The 25,082-nt window shown below is 33.4% G+C and overlaps 2 protein-coding genes across 2 annotated transcripts in view; both read right to left on the reverse strand.

The window, feature by feature from the left end:
- The window catches only part of LOC147078092 (orexin/Hypocretin receptor type 1-like), a 278,174-nt gene extending 265,814 nt beyond the window's left edge, over positions 1–12,360 (reverse strand). The window contains exon 1 of the mRNA XM_085940168.1: positions 11,971–12,360. Coding sequence (XP_085796294.1) covers positions 11,971–12,360 — 390 coding nt within the window. The remainder of the gene's footprint in view (positions 1–11,970) is intronic.
- Positions 1–25,082, reverse strand: part of Pgi (glucose-6-phosphate isomerase) — a 565,311-nt gene that overhangs the window by 86,588 nt on the left and 453,641 nt on the right. The window lies entirely within an intron of this gene.

Consider the following 25,082-nt stretch of genomic DNA (forward strand, 5'->3'; position numbering starts at 1 on the left):
TCAATATATAACATTTAATATTTTATTATAATTAAACAATATTTTACCCAATTATATGACTTGTTTTTTCCCAAATATATGTCATTTGAAATTATCATAAGTAAAATTGGATGTGGTTACATTTATTTACATAAACAGTATACTTAATATAATATGATTGATTATATTGGTTATAATTATTGAACAATCAAAGATTTTAGAGCTTAAATTTGCAGTAGTTTCAAGTAGTGTAAATAGTTTTAGTTAAGATGACTAAATGTAACTAAGAATAACCTAAATCACGAGTAAACAACAAGATCAATCTTGTAGTTTGCGAAGTAATTTTCTATTCCAGTGGGAATCAAAAGGGATACAAGTAGGTATACAAAATTCAAATACGATTGAAATAATAAGGCTCTTTAAATCCAGGTATTTTGCAATATACCTATTCCATTCACACAATTTTTAATATTTATATACCTAAGTATGTAGGTATATAATTTTATTTGAGAAACACATATTATTACTATAGAACAAGTGAAAGTTTTTTTTATAAAGTATGTAAGTATACCTAATGGATATATCGTATCGTAAGATTTGTCAAAGTAGTTTGTTGAAATACTTAATAATATAATATGAAAGAAAGACATGTTATAAAATATTTTTAATATAATATGGTAAATAACAAGTGAAATTTATTTTAACTGCGTAATATTATGATTAATTTACATAATAAATATATGCTTATCGAGTGTATTATTATTGATAAGGTAGGACGTTTTTGCAAACACTTGAACTATTCATAATTTGTTTGTTATATATTTTTTATTGATTTAATAGGTAGGTGATAAAGTTGTTGCCTGCTTTATTGTATTGATTTGTTATATACGTTATAGTTAATTGTATTCGTTGTCAGTGTATATTTGCCTTTTGGTGAGAGTACATAGTGGGCGAAGATGCCGAAAGGCGAAACCCGGGTCGCAAAAAACGACTCAAAAGGAATAGTACAAAACTTAAATCAATTAAAATTTAAATTTAAATTCCATCAAGTAAATTCGATCGATAGTATTAACCATGGCCCCCACACCCTGAAGCGGGCTCCTAGGCCAGGATATTTGGTAGGTTTCCCTACCGCTCCACAGTAACGTTTTCCAAGTTGTGTTCGAGGTACTATTAAGATTATTTTGCGATTTTTAGTATTTTTTAATACATCCTCTTGAATTATTGAATTGCTGAGTATTGTCATACATCAAAAATTACATCGCATAACTACGTGTTTTAAAACCATAATCAACATTAACATCTGAAGTAAATTAGCGCCGCAGGCGACTTTTCACTATTGGGGTCAATTTCTTATGATTGTGCTGATCTCACTTATCTGGTTGACCAACCACGCCGGGGCCCTCCCAAGCCTCGGCCCTCAGGCTAGAGGCCTGTCAGCCCCCCCTTTGTGGGGGCCATGGTATTAACATTGTACCTACTATATTATGTTTTTATAGATTCTATGTTGTGGTCTTTTAAAAGAATAATAAATACTCGTACCATGTTATAATATTAAAAATATATAGATAATAAAGGTGCCGGGTGAAAATATTTGAGCATTTCTGAACAAAATAATACCTACGTATGGTTAAAATTTTCAGCCGAGATCGAAATATTAACGTCCATCGTCCTAAATATATATTTTATTTCACAATAAATGAAGAGCTTTTTGAAAATTTCAAAAGATATATTTACTGAGGAAACGTAATATTGTTTGACTTATTAAATTCTATCGTACAAAATAATTGTTTTACTCTTACCACATGGTCGGTTATGAATAAGTTATATTATGTGTCTATGGGTAGGAAAAATGATGGCCATATAAAGAGATTGCGTAAAAGCTTTGGTTTATAATATAATATTTATTTATTCGGAAAGTTTATTTGGATTTGGGTCGCTAGCAGAGATTTGGACCAATCCAGGAATGTAGACCAATTCGACATACAATAATAATATATCCATTTTGCACGGATCTTTCCTTTGTCACTTGATATGGGTAGTCTTACTGTTTTCAATAATGATGTTTACATTCTTTATTTGGGTTTTCTAGTATCTACATATATGTTACGTTACCTCCGGATGGATATAGGCAAATATTCGAAAATCCAATTACATACAATACTACCTGTGCATAATATCATCTACCGGCATATTGATATCGACTATAGAAAGAAAAAGAACGTTATCCACACAAATAAAATTTTACAAGAAACACTTTTTTATGGTTTTCGGTCAAAGTTTAAATACAAAATAGACATAAACGTGAAGTGCGTGATGACTGATGATTAATAATTTGTTTTTTATATTCTTAAGCGTCTTAAGGCAATACTTCAGTGAAACGGGGGTATTAATTCTTAAATCGTGTAAAGTTGACTAAAAACGTTACCCATTTACTTTAAAAAGAAAACATGTCAATGAATATATTATTATTGTTACTAATAGAACATACGTTAAAGTGCCCACCACCACCCGTCATATATGCACAACCGTGGATAGGCACGGCCGCTTTCTATGACGCTTTAAACGTGTCTGAAAGAAGTAATTTTAAGTGCTCATTCTGTCCCGAGACGGAGCCGCACGGGACTGATACTGCAACCATGCACCGTAGTGCTTAAAGAAGAAAGTTAAGAAAGAAAATGTTTGTTTTTTGGACTGGCTCTGCTGTCCGCTGACGTTAAGCGCTTTGTGTACCCGCGTACTGAGTGTCACGAATTGAAATGGATAGTCTACAGAAGAGTTGGGACTATCCCGCTCTCTATACGACGCTGCAAATTTCTCAAATGCCGCAAAGTTGGCCTCGGTTGCTACCAAATCTCCATGACCAATTGGGCCCGTGTGAGGACGGACCCTGGCAAACAATAAACATAACATTAAATAGACGCATGTTGGATTTATATGACAAATTATATTTCGGTCGGCATGCGTCATTTGCACCCGCGAGCCGCAATCCGCGCATCGCCTAGCCACGATCTTTTTAGGCCATGCCTCAACTGAGGTATAGCCTTAATCTGCTCACGCATAGCTCGAAGATGAGACAATCGTTGGACAAATTTAGTCATCCAATGGTATCCAAAAGGTACAAAACGTCCGCAAGGCAGACCTAGAGGCTGCTGAATCGGTGAAATGATAAAGTTCTGCGGAATTACGTGGCAACGCAACGCACAGGACCGAGATAAGTGGAAGCAGTTTAAAGAGGCCTTCATCCAGCAGTGGATAGATTTAGGCTAATGATGATGAATCTGATAATATTATTGAGTTAATTAATGTCATTTTCCCACTTCATTTCCATCTTTTTTTTAAATTGCCTGTTAAATTTCTTTTTTTTCCATCATTTTTTTTCTTTTATTATGTTAACTGTCAATTCATAGTGGATATGCATTGTATTATTAATTAAATTTAATAAAACGAAAATTTGTGTTGAAAATAACCCCTAGGGCGGACAAAACCGGTCCAGATTTTAAATAAAAGTGGAATAAGTACGATAAAAAAATTGAGTTCTATTCATGAGTATGGGAATCTGTAAATTGTGTTGGTCAAAGGGACACGTCATAAGAAAACATATCCAAGTAAAATTTCCGTTATGTTGACAGGTTTCATTCATAATGTACTAGTTACATACTACTAATTAATATTAGTTTGGAAATATCAAATACCAATCACATTGGCTAAGATTTTTTTATTGTTAGATAAAGTTACCATCGCTGAGGTAAAGTAACCACAATTTACGGTAGGCACCTTAAAAATAGAATCATATTACATTTTGTTTTGCACAAAGAGTGCTATAAAATAAAATTATGCCTTCTATCCAGCGCTCGAAATGGAATATTTTACGAAACGGAGCGCTCAATATTTTATGAAAATGTTAACATAGTTGTTTAATTGCTTGTGTATTTTATAAAAATAAGTGTGTTATGCCCTGTCCACACTGGCAACAAGTTGCTGGCAAACTCATAAAATTTCGATTAAAATAATTTTTGGTCTAACAAATTTTGATAATTATCGTGAAATTTAATGAGGTTACCAGTGTGGACAAACTTTTAGATTTTTACATTAAATGGCAAATCTAGCTCACTGTCAAAGTAATATGTCCACGAGACGCAGCGATAATTTTGGGGATTTTACGAACCGGAACGGCGCGAGCCCTGCTTCTATCACAGTGTGACGCCAATCGTGATATCGTCAGATCTGCAATTTACGGTTTCATAACACAGAGGTACTTTGCTATCATGAAAAATACGTATTTTATTGAATTTTATTATACAAGTGTAATTTTAAGTCCGCGACCATGATATTATTATGAAGTTGATTAGTTTACTTCCTACCTCATAACGAGGCCAGGATATACGTACCTTTATATAATAATTTATCGTCGTTCACCATATTTTCTACTATGTATTATATTGAATATAATATATATTATTATTATGGAGTGAAAAGTGGAAACAACATGCAATGTAATTTAAAATATCGTCTAAAAGAGTTATTTGTAAATTAGATCAATTTCTAAGTAGGGCAGACATCTCCAACCCCTGCTGAGGTAAATAATAATCGCCCTCGTATTCCAATGTCCAAGGCACGGCTTCTCATCCAAAGTTCTATTAGCGATGACGTTGTTAGATTACGATTATATATATGCAATTTTATCAAAGCCAGTGTATTTATGAGAGTTAACATAACACTACTGCATCACTACAACTACACTATTGTCATTGTGTTGCATAGCCTATTGTAGTTGGTATTAATATTCCGAGAAAAAAATATCCTCATTTATGCGCAGTGCATTTTTTGCAGTGGACTGTAATTTAAAGGTGCTTGTAGATTACGGAGCTAGAGGGGGTTAAACAGGATGCCAGGTACTGACCTTTATGTAGAGAGGGCTGCCGCTGGAGTTGGTTCGGTGTTCACGCATTCACACTCTGGTAAATGGACGGTCCATGATGTCACTCTCACGGTTTCTTGGGTTTTGGGATAAATGATGATGACAAGTTTAAGATGGATAATAAACGCGACGTTCGCTCAAACCGTATCAGATTTAGCGCAACCAGTGGCGCACCCAGGGGGGGGGGCAAGGGGCCCTGGCACCCCCCAAAACAAAATTATCAGAATGATTTTAAACATTGAAATTGAAAGCCAATAAACTATACCTACCTTTGGGCTTAGACAAATAAAAACACGGCAAAAATATGATTTGTAATAATTCTCTAGCACCCTTTTTAGAAAAATTTCTTAGATTTTAATTACTAACACAAAAATTTCGAAACACTAATGTCAGTTTTTTTTAGAAACCCAATCCCTAATGGAACTGTCAAAAAATTCTCGGTGTCCACCCGAATTCCGGAGTGGTGTAGGTCATGGCTAGGAAGGGCTGACAGGGCTCTAGCCTGGGGGCCCGGCGTGTCGGGTTGACCAGATAAGTGAGATAAACACACATCATAAATTAGCTTTAATAGTAAAAAAAGTCGCCTGCGGCGCTATTATACTTCATGGCCATGAACATTTTCAATTACTTATATAATTATGCAATATATTGTTTGATTATTATGTGTCAATACTAGACAGCTCCATTATTAAAGTAGATGTATTAAAAATCGCCAATAATTCACTGTATAAGTACCCTTAATTTGAACTAAAACACAATTTGAAAAACGTTAATGTAGTGTTTCACACTCCCATTAATATTGGCGGTAGGTAGGGGGCCCGCCAAATATCCTAGCCTGAGGGCCCGTATGAGGGATGTGGGGACCATGGTGTAGGTACACCGAGTGCAATAGACCGATAAACGAGAAATTAGGCTGTGAAGAAGAAAAAGAGCCCATAGGACTAATTTACATTCTCCTCCTTGGGCTCTCCCAATATTAAATCCTGGGTGCGCCACTGAGCGCAACGAAGGTCAAACAGATGCGTTTTGGATGAATCACTCTTTTGTTAACGACGGGTTAGCTTTAACAACCCTATTCGCGTTCGCAGTCTTAAAATAACTAAATAATGTAACTCCAATCACGGTCGACTAATGACTCGTGACTGCTGGTCTCCTGGTCTTGCGACAATAATATATAAGGATTCGAGGTAGGTGAGAAAGTAAGGAATGACAGCTACCATAATCGGCCCAACCATTTATACTTATAATAATAATTTCAATAAATTGCGTGAACAACAAAAACCAACCGTGAAATATATAAAAATTATAATTACTATGATATTTCGCAATACATACCTACATACTATTATTAATTATATAGTAATGTATCGAATACTTTTAGGAATGCTTCACATCTAAGTATATAATTTATGTACTGCATACCATTGGTTATTATATTTTTTTCTGCTGTCTTCAACAATATTTTTATCGCATTAGTAGGTTGGATTGTTTGATTTTATAGATTTCACAAAATCTATAGATGCATAGCCAACAAGAACGTAGGTCGTAGAAGAATAAATTTCTTAATTTATTATTTTCATTTGTATTTCGCTTGTTGTTTGACATATGAGCCGTTATCGTCGAGATTTCTGTAGGGCTTTTGGAAATATAATTATTGGACATATTTATTATACAAAATTAACCTTGGAAATCTTATCTACTACACAACGTGGGAATCTGAATACTTTGTTCCTATGCCAGATTTGATGTTCTCGCAGAGAAATGGATGTTGGCCACTTGCCCAACCTATTAGGTCCTTACTCTGACACCAAACCCAAATTAAAAAACAATATTTGTATTTGCCAGATACAAGATTCGAACCTTGGATCTACGATATTATAAGCTGACATTTATGCCGCTCGACCATCGTGGTATCTACAGTGGGACCAAATTAGTACATACTACCAAAAAGTCAATATTTAGTAACGGCCAACAACACACATTCATAAATTGAAGGAATAAGACTATTAGGAATTTATTATTTATTTTTTAAACAACTGTATCCTAAGTTAATTCAATTATTAGCATACGAAAGCTTATGCTATTGATATCATTGCTCGGTCCCCAAAAGCCCTAAAATATGTATTTATTTCTGTATAGACTATAAAGCAACCATGAGACTCCAAACAAACAAAGGTAAAACTAAATACATGCTGTATCAACAAATGATAATAATAGTCTTATCGTTGGCGGCGATGCTTTTGAAATGGTGGAGTCATCACTGTTTATCTCATGTCTTTTGTCACAAATACAGATAATACAAGCGATGAAATAAACAGCCAGATAAACCTTGCCAATGGGTGATAATTTGCACTAGCGTTAGGTGGAGGTAGGCTGTTAAGATTCGACATAAATAGTGCACACTAAGCTTTGTCAGTCATAATTATTTGTTAACATTGAACTAAGAATACAGTGTGCAGTTGTTAGTTTTTAAAATTCAATTTAACCCTGCCCAAGCAAACCATAACAGTTTAGGTATAATATGGGTGATCCGTCAAAAATATTTTTTTTCAGTCATACTTGTTTGATTTCAAAAATACACATTAGAGATGTTGTTGGTTAGTTTTTTTGCCTAACCCTTACCTTGCCTAACAAAACCACAATCGATACAAATTTCCTTATATCTATAAAATATCTAAAATGATATGTGGTTTAATGGCATAATATTAGATATTTTGAAGATAAATGATTATTTTTTTACTATTACCTACTATGGCTTGGATTAGGCAGGATTTAATTGGATTTTAAAAACTACCAAACACTATCTACACACTATAGTCTTAGGCATAAAGCCCACCAACGCGGCGCTCGGTGCGCTCTCTACGAAGTAGGCCCCCTCCCACCCGCGCATTACCATTCACCTATGTAATAAGGGGCTCAAGGAGCACAAAATAATTATTATTATCAGCATCTCTCATAACAAAGCAATAAAAATATTATTAAATTCCTCGGGGTTTGTAATTAATATTCACGATGACATCATTATACCAGCGAAATATCGGCACGAAATAACTAAACAAAGAGTTCACTGTTATTAAATAATGGCTTCCCGCCCATCTATTGACGACGCTGCCAGAAGCGTAATTTTGTTTGCCGTGTTCAATGAATGGACTACGTTGTATTTTCGTTAATTCGTATCGCTGAGAAGCCAAAAAACGATGAATCATGGGGCAGGCGGGCACAATGCGTCGTCAAATCCAGTGTGCGCTGGCGTATTTGATTACGTTGTATTTTCGATGATTTACACGCCACTTGTGAAATTTTTCGCGAGAGCCCCACTCACTCCGTTAAGTGGCTTTTACGCCTTAGTTGAATGAAAATAAATACGTTTGAATGACAAAGTTTTATATGCACTATGTATATCGGGTCAACAGACTAGCATTCCTATAACCCTTCGCCACTTCGTATATTGGCCTTCTGAAAAAAGGCGCTCTCAATGAAAACTAAAACAAATTTAAGTATGTATATAAAACCTTCCTGCATAAAAGTATTAACTTAGTATTAAAGTATGGCTCAGAATACTAGGCACTCATCAAAGAGGATAGGATAGAAATATTAATATAGTTATTTGAAAGTATAGTCTTGATAAGAATCTTTAGGATTGTTCAAGAAAATGGTATTTTTAGGTCAACGCATGTCCTTGGCGAAAGCAGCCGGAGAGCAGTGGCGAAGGGTGACTTTTGGAAAGAGATAAGCTGTGGAGATCAGAAAAAAAGAGCACACTTGTCAGGTAACTTACGAGAAATAAGAAGATAATACTTACGATATTACTACTGATGACAATGACACACTGGTCATAGGTTTCACCGCTGAATTTGTCAAATTATTTAATTCACTTATAGCAGTAGTATCCCACTTTTCTTTAGCAAACAATACGCATGGCCAACAAAAAAGTTTGTTTTATGTATAACTGCCAATTAAAAATGAATATATACTATATAAATTGTAGTGAAAATGTCTAATATAAGTTTTTTGCTGTATTCAAATCTAAATGAACCCTTGGAAGGTCAAGCTTTGATAATTTTAAATTTTTAAAGTAACGTCAAACTCGGGAATGATTTTTTTTAAATGCAATCTACGAAAACACTAGACAATTTAATAAATACTAATATGAGATAATTTATCCACATTCAAAACACAGTAATACACTGAATTTTGTATTATAAAATAAAACTTTATCACCCTCTTTGAAATGTCAATATGACATGAACTGTGAATAGCATGTTATGTTTGTCTATGACTAAAGTAACCTAAATAATAATCACGAAATACAGTATTTATTTTTAATAACAATTTATAAATTATATGTGATTGAACCTTAGACTATAGATGATCGAACCTTAGACTATAGATACATCGATCGAACACAATAGTTATTTTTTTTAACCATCCTTATTATTTATTATTTGCTTAAAAAGATAGTCATCGACAAAGAAAAGAGTGTAAGCTTATCCTGTAGCGCTTACTAGTCTGGAACAAATATGCAGACATGTATGAAGTTGGCAACGGAATCGCGATAGAGAATTCAGCGAGGATTACGTTCGACATAATCCTAAAAATAGCACTCACGTCTGTGACCTTTCGTCATTTATTTTTGATTCAAAACTTGACTAAATTAAACGCTCTACTACTTCTAAATCCCGACGATAGATGACAATCAATATTTTTATTATATCCTAGACAATACAGATATTTATTTATTTAAATTAAATACTTGAAAAAAGAAGGTAAGCTTTAAATAATCGCTTAGTATGGAGCCTTCGCCACTGCCGGAGAGTATCAGCACACTGATATTAGATTTTTTTGCATACATTTTTTATAGTTTTAGTGAAGGTACTCTATGTTTTTGTAATTCGAAGTCAGTATGTTGTTTAAATTATTTAAAATATTTTAAATGTAAATAGATATTGGAAAATTGTATAAAATTGCAAGCTTTTTATTCTATCACTATTTATCTCTAGTAATAATATGTAGCTTTAAGCTTCATTTTTGCTAATATAATTTATAAGCTAATAATACTGTAAGTAGGTACATAACCGAAATAAGTGGAATTAGCTTGAATATACTTTAATATAGCAGTCGATTGATTTTATATGCTGATGGTGTGTGTGTTGATATGTGTCTACCATTGAATGATAATATACTAGAATCTGTTGTCATGACAACATAATAAATGTTTTCGTAAAACATTAAACATAAGGGGGGACATGCTCGTCGAAGGTCAAAATTGAGTTTTTATTGTATTTTCAAACCATGATCCTGGACACTTCTTAAACGTTGTAGATAATCTATTTATATAATTTTGAAGCCTTATTATCCTTTATAGTTATTTTAAACATTTGATGACTGCATAAAGTATTTTTGTTACATAAAATAGTATTCTTTTAAACCTCTCGCTCTAATGTCTTAGAATATAGTCATATTTCGGTACATAACTGTGCAGTGGTGTTAAGATTTTTTACGTTTATTAATTTTTAAACGCATTTATAAAACCATTAGTATAATTTATTACGAGATATTCAAACACGCAAGTTAACATAATTTTACTCCCTACTTTAATTATAGTTTGTCAATTTATGGCTACGGCCGTATGTTGTAGTTTAACCACTAGGGAATGACAAAAGAAATGGCGTATTTCAAAAAAACACTACCTTATTCTTAGGTCAATAATTATTATAAAGCAATCATTATTCATAAGATGTTTATCACACTTGAATGGTCAAAAACATAGCTTATAATAAGTATCTTTTAAATCATCTTCAAATGTGTTAATCATGCCGATTTTTTGAATAATGAAATGCCTAATTCTTGTCAAATTTGGGATCACAGAGATTATCAATATAATTTTTTATCGTGAATATTTTACAAAAATTATCTCGTAATAAATTATACTAATGGTTTCATAAATGCGTTTAAAAATTAATAAACGTAAAAAATCTTAACACCACTGCACAGTTATGTACCGAAATATGACTATATTCTAAAACATTAGAGCGAGAGGTTTAAAAGAATACTATTTTATGTAACAAAAATACTTTATGCAGTCATCAAATGTTTAAAATAACTATAAAGGATATTAAGGCTTCAAAATTATATAAATAGATTATCTACAACGTTTAAGGAGTGTCCAGGATCATGGTTTGAAAATACAATAAAAACTCAATTTTGACCTACGACGAGCACGTGGGCCGTTAAGTAAGAAAAAAATACATAGTGTTTGGTACCTATTAATAGAATCAAGTAGAAAAAATGTAAAAAAAAATATTATTTATGACACGATAATAATATTTTTTCCCATTATAATACATAGGTACGTAGGAGTGACATTTTATTGAAGATAAGATCGAGGTATTATGTTTGTAATACAGTTAACAATATGACTCAGTGGCGGTTTTATATAACGCAAATGACGCAATGAATTCGTAGAATAAAATTTTAATGTATACCAAAATCTTAAATGTATCTACCTTATTCTTTAGTCAAGTAAAAAGATATCAATTAAATAGGTAATAGATTTTATGTAACAATTATTAGACATTGAATACCTATGCAAATAGTGAAAAGTTAATTTTTTATTTATTTATTCTGTGCATAAAAACATGAAGGAAGGAAGAGAATATTTTTAAATATTTTTTATAAAAAGATTAGGCACCTATTTATGTATGTGGTTTGGTATGTATCTAATGTTTGTGTTGGTATTATAATATTTTTAATTTGTAAAAAAGTAGCGTATTTACAAAAAAGCAATGTAAATAAGATTACATTTTATACAAATAAAAAATAACTAGAATTTATGGATCTATTTTATTTTTTTATCGTGGGGCCCTCAAAATCAGTTATTGCGTCGGGCCTCCACAACCCTAAATGAGCCACTGATATGACTTATTATTAAATGTAATACGTAGGTACTACATATTCATGTAATTTATTAGGAGTAAAATAATTTTGCATAGTAAGAACCCAGCAATTCGAGTATTGTAGTAAAAGGTGAAATAGGTACCAAAAGAAACAAAATATGTAAATCAACTCACCTGGAAGTAGAGCACAATTCTGCACATGGCATTTCCGAAGAACCATGTTTCAGTGACGTCCCACAGAACAGTGGGAGGAAGACAAAACAGGATCACCATGAAATCAGCTACCGCCAGATTCACAATAAAATAGTTCGTAACAGTTCTCATAGAATGATTCCTATAAACAGCCACACAAACTAAAGCATTCCCAATTAGGCCAACTAAAAACACCAACGTATGGGAAGCGATTAAAACCCATTCGTATGGCTGTGGGAATATGTATTCGTCAAGCAGTTGAATGTATTCTTCTTTCGTAAAATTGCAGTAAGCTGCATCACCAACGCAGATCATTTCTTCGTCAGAATAGTTGGATGTCGTCGTTTCGGTGAAAGACGTTGAGTCAAACATGTCTTCAGTTAAAGCACTGAAAGAAGAATCTCTGTCCGTTACAGATATGGCTGTGTCGTTGCCAAAAATATTGGAAGAATCCATTTTAGTTATATTGTAAACAACTGTGTCGTCGTTGAAGGAATTTTGACGTTTCTGTCTAAAAACTGTTCCCTGACTGAAAACACTATTCCTTGAATTTATATTTACAATTTTATTATTTAATTTAAAATCTAGATCGTTCAAATAGTTGTCTCTTATAAAAACTTCTTCAGGTTTACTGTTTCGTGGAGTGTCTTTGCTAAACATATGTTTGTCACTCATAAAGTTGTTATGCTTTTCAATTTCATTTTGATGCTTCGTGTTATCTTTGTGACTGTAGACATTATTTTCATTTAAATAACTGTCACAATTTATATGTACACTGCTCGTTCTATTTAAGTCACTTTTCGGAAAATCTTTTTTGATTTTTTCACTTGAGTGGCACGTACAAGCATGCACGAGGCAAGATAAAAACAAAATAAAAAATCTCGATTTGCAAAGGTAATAGCTTTTTCTCGGTTTCATTTCGAAGGCTTTTAGTAGAGCAGAATAATTTTGAATTCTAATTCGGCTTGTTCTTTTTTTGCGTGTCAAATAAACTATAAACACGTCATGTCATTATTTGGAGATTTTGTTAGATTATTTTGTGGATTTTTCAACGAGACTGAATATTTGTTTTTTTTTGTATATTTTTAACAAAAAATGGCACTGTTTCATTTGTTATTATTATCTTCTTTATGTGACAGCACCTGAAAAAAGAAAGAAAAACTTGTTTTATAAAATAATATAAAAGATACAATTTACTATCGACACAAATAAATATGTATGGGTATTCACTTGGCAATCAGATAAAATTATATTCAATGGCAGAGTATCTATTGCCAGAGTGCCTGCCTCTAAAATTGTGGGTGCGGGTTCGAATTCCACCTCCAGAAACACTACTTAGTTTTTCATTGGTTGTTTTAAGCACACCCATGATGGCCACGCGGCCTATAGCGTCGTAGGTCCCAGGTTCGAATTCTGGGTCTGGCACGTACTACATATTGCTATTCAATTTATGTCCGATCCTAATAAGATCATATGGGCCTCCACATGGTGGAGGTTTGTATTAACAGATTTTTGTTTTTACGAGAAATGGACGTCAGCCACTTGCTCAATCTTTTAGGTCCATACTCCGACTCAAACACAAATTGAATAAACAATATGTTAACTTGTCAAACCCAGGATTCAAGCCTGGGACCCACGACGCTATAGGCCAACGCTTAAGCCGCGCGCCCAACGTGGGTGTCACACTATAAGGCCAACGCCTAGCCGCGCGGCCAACGTTTGGTATGGAAACGCCAAAGGTATGGAAAATAATTGGTATCAATCGTCGAAAAACGTGTGTGCATTCTTAAATTAATTAATTGATACTAAGGCTATCCAAGTATTTGAAAACAAAATTCTCCGAAGAATACTTGGACCTTGGCCGAACTTTACGAGTCTTTCAAGCCGAAGATCAGAAATATTCTGAGGGCAAGAAGGCTGAGATGGGCCGGTCACGTTGTAATGTGCGAAGAAAGCAAAGCTCTCTACAGGGTCTACAAGGGAGCCCTAGTGGGTATCCGGCCACTAGGCCGACCTCGGAAGAGATGGTCGGACGCCGCCAGCAGGAATGCAGCGAAGCTGGGTGTGACCGACTGGAAAAGAGAAGCTCTAGACAGAGACGCCTGGAGGATGGTTGTGCAGTCGGCCATGGACCTAAATGGACCTTAGCACCAGTTTAATCAATCAATCAATCAAAGCATTATAGAGTATTGAAAAAAACATAGCTAATATGCATGGGATTGTTTTAATCATGCTTGAAAAATACACAATTTCGCCAAATCATTGAACAAACGAAATCAATCACCTTAATTAATTAAGAGTACTTACACGACAAGTAAAACAACCACAAACACTTGTAAATTATTGATATAATATAATATTACGTAGGTTAGGTACCTAATCATACAATATTGAATAGTTTAAGTTTGAAATAATCACGTGGTTTATGATTTTATTTTTCCACATTTTTTTTTTCATTTTACATCATTCTATGAGATTGTTTATTCCAAAACCATCTGCAAAGCTTCATTTGACACTTACTCGTGTACTGCATTTTTGAAACATTGTGTTATGTTAAAACATAACGCTAAAAATAAAGCCGCATAAGCGTGATATAAATGCATTGTCAGAATACGCTCAGTGATACAAATCGTTTGCACATTTATCATATTAAATTTGCCTGCAACGCTTTTATAATATTTTTCTTTATTTCTAAAGACAATAAGAATACTATATTATTATAATAGCATTCTTTCACCCTTGTTAGGCAATAAAATGTTTTATCTATTAATATCAATCATACGTTTATAGCAATAAAACATCCAACATTGAATTTATCTCATAGTTTTAAAAGCTGTTGTTGACTCTACTTATGGGATGAATTGAATTGGTAATGTTGGTTATGAATTGAATAAGTAATGTTAATAATGTTGGTTAAAGTAAAGTTGTCAATTCATAATCGATTTTTAAAAACTTTGGAATCTTGAGTTCGAAAATTAACTCCAAATGCAAGTTTAAAACATAAGAAAACTTCATTTTTAACGATTCGCAACAAGAAATAGTGTTATTTCTAACAAGAGCTAAGTTTCTTCGGTACATTCATGTGTAAAATTTGAATAATTAGTTAAAATCACATCAACTTTCAATGAAGTTTTACTTAGTAGGTACTTCATTCATTGTATTATATTAGTAGTAAATTCAATTTTGCCAACTATCAGTTCTCGGTGAAACGTCAATGTATTAAAATTAAATAATAATAAAATACTCTATATACCTAATATGCAGCAGTGGCGCAGGTCATATAGTAACGAGGAACTGATTTTGAAAAAAAAAATACAATAATAATTTAATTTTACAAATAAATCCATGCATTTAAAAAAATATTATTAATTGACAAATAGCTTTCATGATTTTATATTAAAACACGAATATAACGGAAGTACTTAGGTACCTTAATGAATTATAGTAGTTAAGAGAAGTTCTTTTAATTTAAATCTTTAATATATATTATATAAACTTCCAGTAATAATGTAGCAACTTGTGAGAAATATATGTATATCTTTTTGGATTTTGATATAAGTTAATTATATTTATGACTGCTTTTAACTATTTGGAGACCTTCTTTTAGTTTTATGGCAAATCAGTTGTCATTTGTGTCGCTGATATGCTGTATGACGTAGGTATATCATAATCCTCATACGTTCATCACGTCAAAATTGTCAGTTGACAACGACTCTGTAAGCAGTTTAATTGGGGGAAAAGTATTCGAATTAATTGTGGATTAAATAATATATTCTAGATATTAAATTATTATTCTAACACTGGTACAGCATTAAATTATATGTAACGTTTAGTACCTAATACATGAAATTATTATCTTATTAATATATCTATATATATATATCGATAATTCACAATTCAAATATTTACATATACGTTTAATTCCACAGTAATTTTAAGTAGTGGTCTGTTTACCTACACGCTCTGTGAACTATTATAGTGGTAGTGACTTTTTATACATAGCAATAGCGACATTATTTTTATGATAAAACAATATATAAAATATTAAAATCAGATAATGCACCAAAGAGACTATAGATGTCAGAACCCATAAAGCAGAATTCTACAATATCGACCTACTTACGGCTGAGATCAAGGCCTGAACAAAAACGATGCATGAGTGCGAGTGAGAAAGTATTCGGCACCCTTACAATCTCTGCGACATGCGCTAGAGTAAAATAAAAGGTCTACATATCTGTGAGCTAGTTTCGAAAAGTATCGCCATCAAATCGGGGCGAAACGCTTCACATAGCGTCGATAACTTGCGAGCTCGAGTTGCTAAAATTGATATTTTTTGTGTTAAGCATAAAGTCAATGGTAAATATTTTTAGTTAATTAAGTAGAAAAGATGGTTTTGTGTGTTGTCTTAAAATGTGGTAGCCGTACTGATAAGCAAGAAGATGGTATTACGTTTCATAGGTAAGTTGATACATGTTCGTGATAATTTATTTGTTATTTTAATATCAGTGACCAAGTGTTTCTTTAAAATAACTTAAATTATGGATATATTTACCTAATGGTTGCATTTTGACTGCTTAAAAATACTATATAACGTAAAAAAATAGAAAATTATATTTTAATTCTGAGCGTCTAGTGCGAGCACTTTGGGCGAGCACTAGCGAAATGGTCTATGGTCTCGAACATTTGTAGACAAATGCGTTCGCTTGCTCACAAACCAAACGCAAGGCACGCGGCTTCATTTAACAATGCAACGGGTGGCGTCTAGATGTATCTAATGTCTAAGGCTGAGATCTTTTTATCGAGATGAGCCATCGCGTACAGACGTATTTAAAAACTGTCTTTATCATTGCCTTACGATGAAAAAATAGATGTTTTAACTGAATAATAATAGTGTTAATAAATCATGTAACTTCAGTGATCGACGTTCTCAGAAATGGGGAACTGGAACTACAGAAGAAAAATGAACCACGAGTTGGAAGGGCTGATTAAACAACAAACAATCATAAGATACTGTACGTCTCAAAGAATCCGATGGGCGGGACATGTGGAGAGAATGCCTGAAGTTAGAGCGCCAAGGATCATGACGAAGTAGCTAGCACAACGGAAGAGACCCAGAGGCCGACCAAGAAGGAGATCGGCTGACGCCGTAGAAGAAGACTGGCTTCATATAGGAAGACATTAAAGTTAATCCCTCCAAACCAAAACCCGCCACGCACCACACCCGGTCTTAATCGGGCGTATCACGTGGCCCTACATTGGCGATGTGAAGCATCTAGTTAAGTTTTAGGCCGGGAATGCCCTAGGAGGAGATACCCAGGACTAAGGTTGCTACGCTCATAGTGAGCTCTGACTGAGTTTAAAGTTACTTTCTAATGCAAAGTGCCGGGGAGAGAAGAGCACAGGGAAATTATGAAAATAAAAATGATTCTAGTGTATATAAAACAAAATAATGAAGCTAATCATACGGACAGCAAAAATTATGTGAAGAGATCTTCACGCCCGCAGTAAGACGCCGCAAATTTTTTAAATTCAAGATAATTGGCCTTAGTAGCAACCAAATTGGCCTTAGTAGCAACCAAAATTGGCCTTAGTAGCAACCAAATTGGCCTTAGTAGCAACCAACTTGGCCTTAGTAGCAACCAAATTGGCCTTAGTAGCAACCAACCTTAGTAGTAGCAACATATAAGACCTGGTAACTGGAGAAGTGTGGCGAGAGACCGGAGTGAGTGGAGAACGGTTGTGGAGGAGGCCAAATCCCACCCCGGGATGTAGCGCCGTGGAAGAAGACGAGCCATCGCGTGCAGACGTATTTAAAAACTGTCTTTATCGTTGCCTTACGATGAAAAAATAAATGCTCTAACTAAATAATAATTAATAGTGTTGATAAATCATGTAACTTCAGTGATCGACGTTCTCAGAAATGGGGAGACGTTACGGAGAGAAATGTATCTTCTAAAAAATCGTTAAATGTGAAGCAATTATCTGAGTTTCAATTTGAAATATTATTAGATTTGTAATATATAAAAAAGTTTACTTGTTTACCATAGGGTTGATATTGATTATTGGTATGTTTGTATCTTCAAATACAATACAGGTAATATAGTAAGTATATACAGCGTAAGAGAAGTCTCATAGCAACAAAAAAATGACCAAACAAAGTACAGGGTGGAGAGTGTTGTCTGCTATCTGGTTATGGCATTCAAACAAGTGTACGTTGATAAATTGCATGGAGTAACAATATAAAGACATCTAAATTTGGAAATTATGCGCAGTTACGTATGAAATATTATGTACAGAGCTTTTGTGAGGCGAGAAATGCTCGAGTGACTTCGCTTGTCTTACCCACTTAGGGTATATTCATCACTCACATACTATAGTAAAATGGGTATATTATTTATTATTTCCAAATATTGACTTACTAATTGACAGTCGAGCTCTCTTATTAGGATCACGGATATAGCGAGATCTCGTTTGTAACGAGGAAACATTCGTTGACATTTTAGTTTATAATTTTCTACATACATTTATTCACTTTTATAACGAGCTCCTTATAGAATATACCGAGCTAAAATATCGTCAATTTTTTTCTTAAAACTGTTAATGTGTCGATCGTTTAAAAACATTTCGACTCTAAGCAATAAAATCCGACCGGACATGATGCCGGCAGGTTAGGATTACATTTATGACACTAGTTAAGTATCTAAGTACCTACCTAATTGGTGTTTTCACCGACAACATTGAAAAAATATCCACGCATATGATTGAAAAAAAAAATTCAAGATTTGTGAAGTAAGTAGATATCTACCAGCGTTCGTTACAATAAACAACTTCTTTTGTAGTTTATGAATGCCATGCTTGTTTCGGGGAAAAAATCTAATTGTGTATTTTTGTTTGAATTGCGACTTTTTATGTTATGTGACCGCTCATTTCAAAATACCTATTCTCTGTTATAACGAGTAACGTGTATAACGAGCAGATTCAGTCGGTCCCATCTTCCTCGTTACCATGTTCGACTGTAGTTTTTTTACAATTTGCACTCTTATGTGGAGCAAATAAATATTTTTTTAATAAGGAATGTTTGTTTGCTAATTTAGTCTAATAATCAGGGGGGGGGGCAAACTTTTTGGATGGAGGGCCAAATTCAAGAATTCAAAATGAGCGGCGGGCCGCAAGTAAAATACCATTTTTGATTTACTCTATATATTATCACGAAAAATAAACATTACACAAAAAATAATGAGAAGAATGAAACTGTTGTACGTTTTTTAAAATTCAGGTGTTAATTTTGTAGTTGATATTCTCAAAACTGCCTGTAAATGGGCATCGAAGATATTTGATCGTAAAGAATTTTTATTGACGTTCATGATCAAAAATGTTTGTTCACATATATAGGTTGATCCAAAAATAACGAACATTTTTCTTGCATAATCTTTAAGTTGGTCGAATTTGTCTGAATTAAGGGCATTGTAAAATTTGAAGATTTCTTCACGACGATGCAATTCTCTTAAATCAGTGTCACACTGTAACACAATAGTCTCAAGTTGTAGTTCTATCGGTCCACTATCAATATCTATTGAAAATGGATCGCTAACTATTGCTTAACAAATTTTAATCTTTTGTCAATATTTTTTAAAAAAATTATAAAAAAGTTATTCGTAATCAGAAGTACAATAATAATGATGGCGGGCCGCAAAAAAATACCCGGCGGGCCACATGCGGCCCGCGGGCCGCAGTTTGCCCCCCCTGGTCTAAATCAATGAATCCTTGCACTGGATCAAACACAAATATCCACTACTTCAGAGACGGCCGACATTCTCTTAAAGCTGGTTCGCACATCTAAACTCGTCTTGTCTGCGATGATGTGACGTACCTACTCGTTATTCACAAAACACACATTATCGTATGGACCTTTGTATACTGCTGGTGTCGCTTGCAACACATTTCACGCGACTCAGCCTGCAGATCGCTGGCCGCCCGTGTTGCGGTTACCATTACCATTCCTATTCAGACATTAACCTTGCCGGTCGCAGTATCTCATCTACGACCAAAATGGCAGATGAACGAAAAATTTACTTCGTTCAAGAAATTGAAAAATATCCGCATATTATTATAATACTATACTAGGAGATGTGCTTAATTGACGGATAATTCTACTTCAATTTCTGTGCTACCAATACAGACTAATCGCTGTTTCGGTGACTGATGGTATTTTGACGTTTCGAAAGGTTACGTGCGTCGCTGTCGCTTGATGCTTATAATATGAGCGGTCAAATACGAAACATGCATAGGAAATTCATGCAAGGTTTGGTTTATGGCTGTTCCACAGACGAGACGATTTTAGATATGCGAGCCGGCTAAGGGCCAAGACAAACGGCAAAGCAGACGGTGCTGCATCAACACAGCTAGTGTAACTTAATTCCAGCTGTACAGTGACACCCCGATTCTACGGTTTTCAAAGGACCCTATAAAACGATAAATGCGAGATATATAAAATAAACTCGTTTTTCTCCTGGATTTTTTTCGACGTCTTGAATTATTTTCAGTTTTTCTCAGCTAGAGTTCTAGTTTTCTTCATGGGGGTAAGCCTGAACGCTGACCGACCTGTGCAAACAAAGCGACCCGACTGAAAGGTATGTTTGTGTCATAAACAATTCTACGAAAGCGAAATAAAAATTGTTCATCAAAAACGGTCAATCGGGATAATATTTGTGACGGGATCATAATATTTAGACGATAGATTGAAGAAAACGATTAATCGGGGAACGGTTAATGCGGGATTATTTAACATTGTTCTTATGGCGTTTGGCGGGACTTTCAAAAATGAACGATCCGTGCGGGAAAATAATTTATACGAGAACGGTAGATCGGGGTTCCACTGTATACAGTTGTAATCCTTCAAGACGATTCCAACAATTATGCATTGGAGGTGTATGCGCATGTATCCTTTTGAAAACATGTCAAAATATATTTCCTCCGCAAATAAAATTTCTATAAACTTGTACCTATGCCAGGGTTGGCCAACCTTTTTGTATACGCGTGCCAATATTTCCCAAAAAATATTTTTCGACTGTCTGACTTGCCAGGCTCGTTTTTTTAGGAAAATATGTTCGCCGCGGGCCGCAGGTTGCACAGTTTTCTCAAATGTCGTCATTATTTTTTTTATATGTAGGTTACTTGAGGTTGTATGGACACTATCCGTGGCTTTATCCAACTGACTTTCTCTTAGGCATGCTTACATACTGCAGTCTGCAATTTAGAAGAAATCTTTATTTAGCTACGTATTTTTTTCGACTTATACAAGGTATAAATGAGAACGCTGCCATTCTGGGTAGTGTTGACCTGTGTGTCCCTGATCTTAGAAATAGAGACCATCAGTTGTTTATTCTCCCAAGGTGCAGAACCAACCCGCCACTGGTAATGCCAATTGGGAAGGCGATAACTATGTTCAACGAAATTGCTTCGGGTGTTGATATATTCCACCTACGTGAGAATGAGTTTAGGTGGACGTTGTTTTATAAATTCTTAAAATAGGGTCTAATTAACTCATCCGGTGTACTTCCTTGTACCTATCTAATTTATCTACTGATCTATCTCTTATTTTATGTAATACTATTATATTTATATATCTTTGTTTCTAAATGTCATGTTGTGAACGTCTTAAACTTATAATTTGTAATGTCCACAGTATATTAAAAAATAAATAAATTGAAATTGAATTGAAACCTTTTTTGATTTTTTTATTAGTTTTCGTTCGCGTGCCGTGCAAATTCATCTCGTGTGCCATAGGTTCGCCCCCCCTTTCCTATGCTATACCAGATTTTGGATTTTCATAAATACGCTAAACAAAAACCAACACTTTATTACACCTACCGGCACATTCTTCATATTGTATTTGAGAATGTACTCACATTTTTGGTTTGAAAAGATCAAAGAGAAAAACATACTACTCGTATCTCTTCCGTAATATATAAACATAAAAATAATTAAGTACTTCCTTCTACATTCTTTCTCGGCGTTCTACAAACTGGAGAGAACGTTATAAGTAGGCTACTTAACTATAATAAGTGCGAGGTTTACATTAATAAACAGATTATTGTAATCTGTTACTCTATATATATATGTATCTATGTAATTTTGTAATTAGACAATGATTTAAAAAGCCCGTTCCAGGGAAAATTAAAAACAGGTTTATGTCGACTCGATTCTCTAATTTTTCAAAATGATCTATTAAATCGTTTAATAGTCAAAATATCAATTGTATATACTATAAATCAGTGGTTCTTAACCGGTGCACCGCGAAAAAATGATAAAAGCAGAAAAATCCGCGAAATAGTGAAAACCGAAAAATGTGATTTCGATTTTGCCGAATCGATCGATACCTACACAGAAAATCTCTAGTTTCGAAAACATTACCAGCAACACTAAAACCTGTAGGCACTTGACCAAGTTGTAAATATGGTAAATTTTATGAAAACGAAACCTTTAAAAACGCGCATTTAAAAAAAACTTTGCATTTATATGGAAGCTAAGTACGAATGTTTGCTTTTTCACACTAAAGTGAGCTAATATTTCTGAAATATGCGAAATCCGACAAGCTCAGGTATCACATTGATTGATTTTCACATCAAATAGATTCCATTTTGTTAAGGGTAATTTTATTACAGTTTTTTTCATATATGTATCTACTTACTTATATATGTTATCTTTAATATTTTTTTCTTTAACTGTTATGTCTATTCTTAATAAAAGTTATGTCCGCATATTTTTCTTTTTTTTTCTGACCGTTTGATTTTGGTGCACCGCAATTCTTTCTTACGATCAAAAGTGCACCGTGACTTCGAAAAGGTTAAGAACCACTGTTATAAATTATTTATTAATCACATTATTGCAGACAAATCAGTTTTCTGTTTTAAACTACCGCGATAGTTAGCGCTATTTATAATCGTTTCCGGAAAATCATATTTGTATGCAGTTCACTGTATCACAATTGAGCGTAGTTATGCACAAAGCAGCCAAGCCACAATTTTGAAAAAAGTGAGTTATTGTGATTTCCATAATCTCACACGTTTGTTTTACGTTCTGCACAAATCAGCCAAGCTGCTGTCATACAAACATCTCATATAAATGCGTTTTAAAGATTTTGCAAATCGCAGAATATGACATTTTCGATTTGCATAAAGCAACCAAGCTGCTGTCATACAAAAATGTCATATAAATGCGTTCTAAAAATATGCAATATTCGTTTTGCAAAAAGCAGCCAAATGATAATATTATGTACTTACGTACATTTTTAAAATCGTAACTGTAAGGTGTGTTTTTCTACATTCAATTAATAAACATTATTTTCTCAATTACATTATATGTTTTTCATTTTATTATATGTAATATAATATACAGATTTTTCATATAAAAAATAGTGCCAAGCAGCTAAATATTGATGTATAATTTACAAGTTTTTCGAATTATTTTTAGAATTTTGAAATTTCCATTATAATTTAGTAACTAAGAAGGCTATTTTTAAAGAAAATAATCAAAAATAAAGACTTTTCTTACAAAAATAAGAGATGGCTGCATTCTGCAAAATGCACATTCTAAATCATTTTACTCAAAACACCTGGACTGCTAAAACACCAAAATTTCATAGATTATATGCTTTTATCTCTTCAAAAGTTATACAAAATCATATATATATATATATAATATCTATCATTCAAAAAGTATACACAGTATACAGTGGCTTTGCTGATTTAAAGAAACACAATTTACATAAAAGTGCTTCTATCTCTGTTTGAGGTTTGTGTGGCTCGGCTGCTTTGTGCATAACTACGCTCAATTATTATTCACATGAAATCAAATTAATGTCTAAATAAAACACTTAAAAATACATACAGTGTAACCACAAAAGTACAAGAAAAAGACAGATAGAATAGGTCGGTAAGTAATTATCAATGCATACCTGTCAATAGTGAATGTTATTATAAATTTTAATAAAATTTAAAAATTACTATTATGCAAACAAGTGTAGTATCTAAATGGTTTTGTAATAATATATTATGTACAACTTACTATGAAATGTTGAAATTCTCCACTTAAAAAGCGTATTTTTTTATCTCAATGTTGTATAGCCACCTGTTTCCGGTACAACAGCGAATCTGTAGCGGTTTTACACAACTCTACAACTGACATGTTACTGTATAATAATTAACTTGGGTAAGATCCCAACACATGGCCACCCCCCCCATAAATTACATAAATACAATTCACATCTATAATGTATCTACTATTATTCTCTTTTTACTTTTTTTTAGTCTGACTGACCATTTCGTTTCCCATAATTATTTTTCTGTAAGTATTTATTAATTTAGAAATTTTCCATGCCTTCTGTAAGAATACTTTATTTATTTCTCGCTAGTCTAGACCCACCGTGTTTTTTTTTTCATTTAAACAGGGTTACCTTTTGAAGGATATAGTAATTGTGCTACACATAGATGGTCTTCAAAAGAAAATTCTACGAATCTTTATACATTTTCTTCTTGGATCTTCGCATCACCTTACCCTGTGGATAGAGATTGCAATACCGGTATTTCAAAACCGGTATTAAATTATTTATCGATACCGAAGTACCGGTTTCAAAAATCCGAAATATCGGTATTTTCGGTATTAAGAAAGCATACACGTTTATGTTTTCGAAAATGAATTAATGTTATTAATTAAATTTTATGCTACCTAAACGCAAATACTGACACCAACAAAAGTTACATAATATTAAAACAATATTCCTCAAATATACTTATAGAATTGTCGCGATGAATTAACAGATTTCGAAAAAGAAGACATTCGTTGCAAATGTCTCCAACTATTCTATAACTATTGATTCAACGTTGATAGTACATCCAACAAACGTTGTATTTCAGAGAGATTTTCCTATACCCGGACTAGTATTTTATAAAAATGAACAGTTCTAAAATATTATCACTTATACATATTTATAAAGGTCAACATAATAAATGTAGGTAGATTGCAAAAAAATAGTATTTCAAATAGATTCGAATAGTTATAATAAGTTTTGACGAATACCGGTATTAATACCGGTA

This window comes from Rhyacophila brunnea, unplaced genomic scaffold (genome assembly GCF_057557595.1).
Source record: "Rhyacophila brunnea isolate RB1 unplaced genomic scaffold, BYU_Rbru_1.0 scaffold_12, whole genome shotgun sequence".
Classification (NCBI taxonomy): domain Eukaryota; kingdom Metazoa; phylum Arthropoda; class Insecta; order Trichoptera; family Rhyacophilidae; genus Rhyacophila; species Rhyacophila brunnea.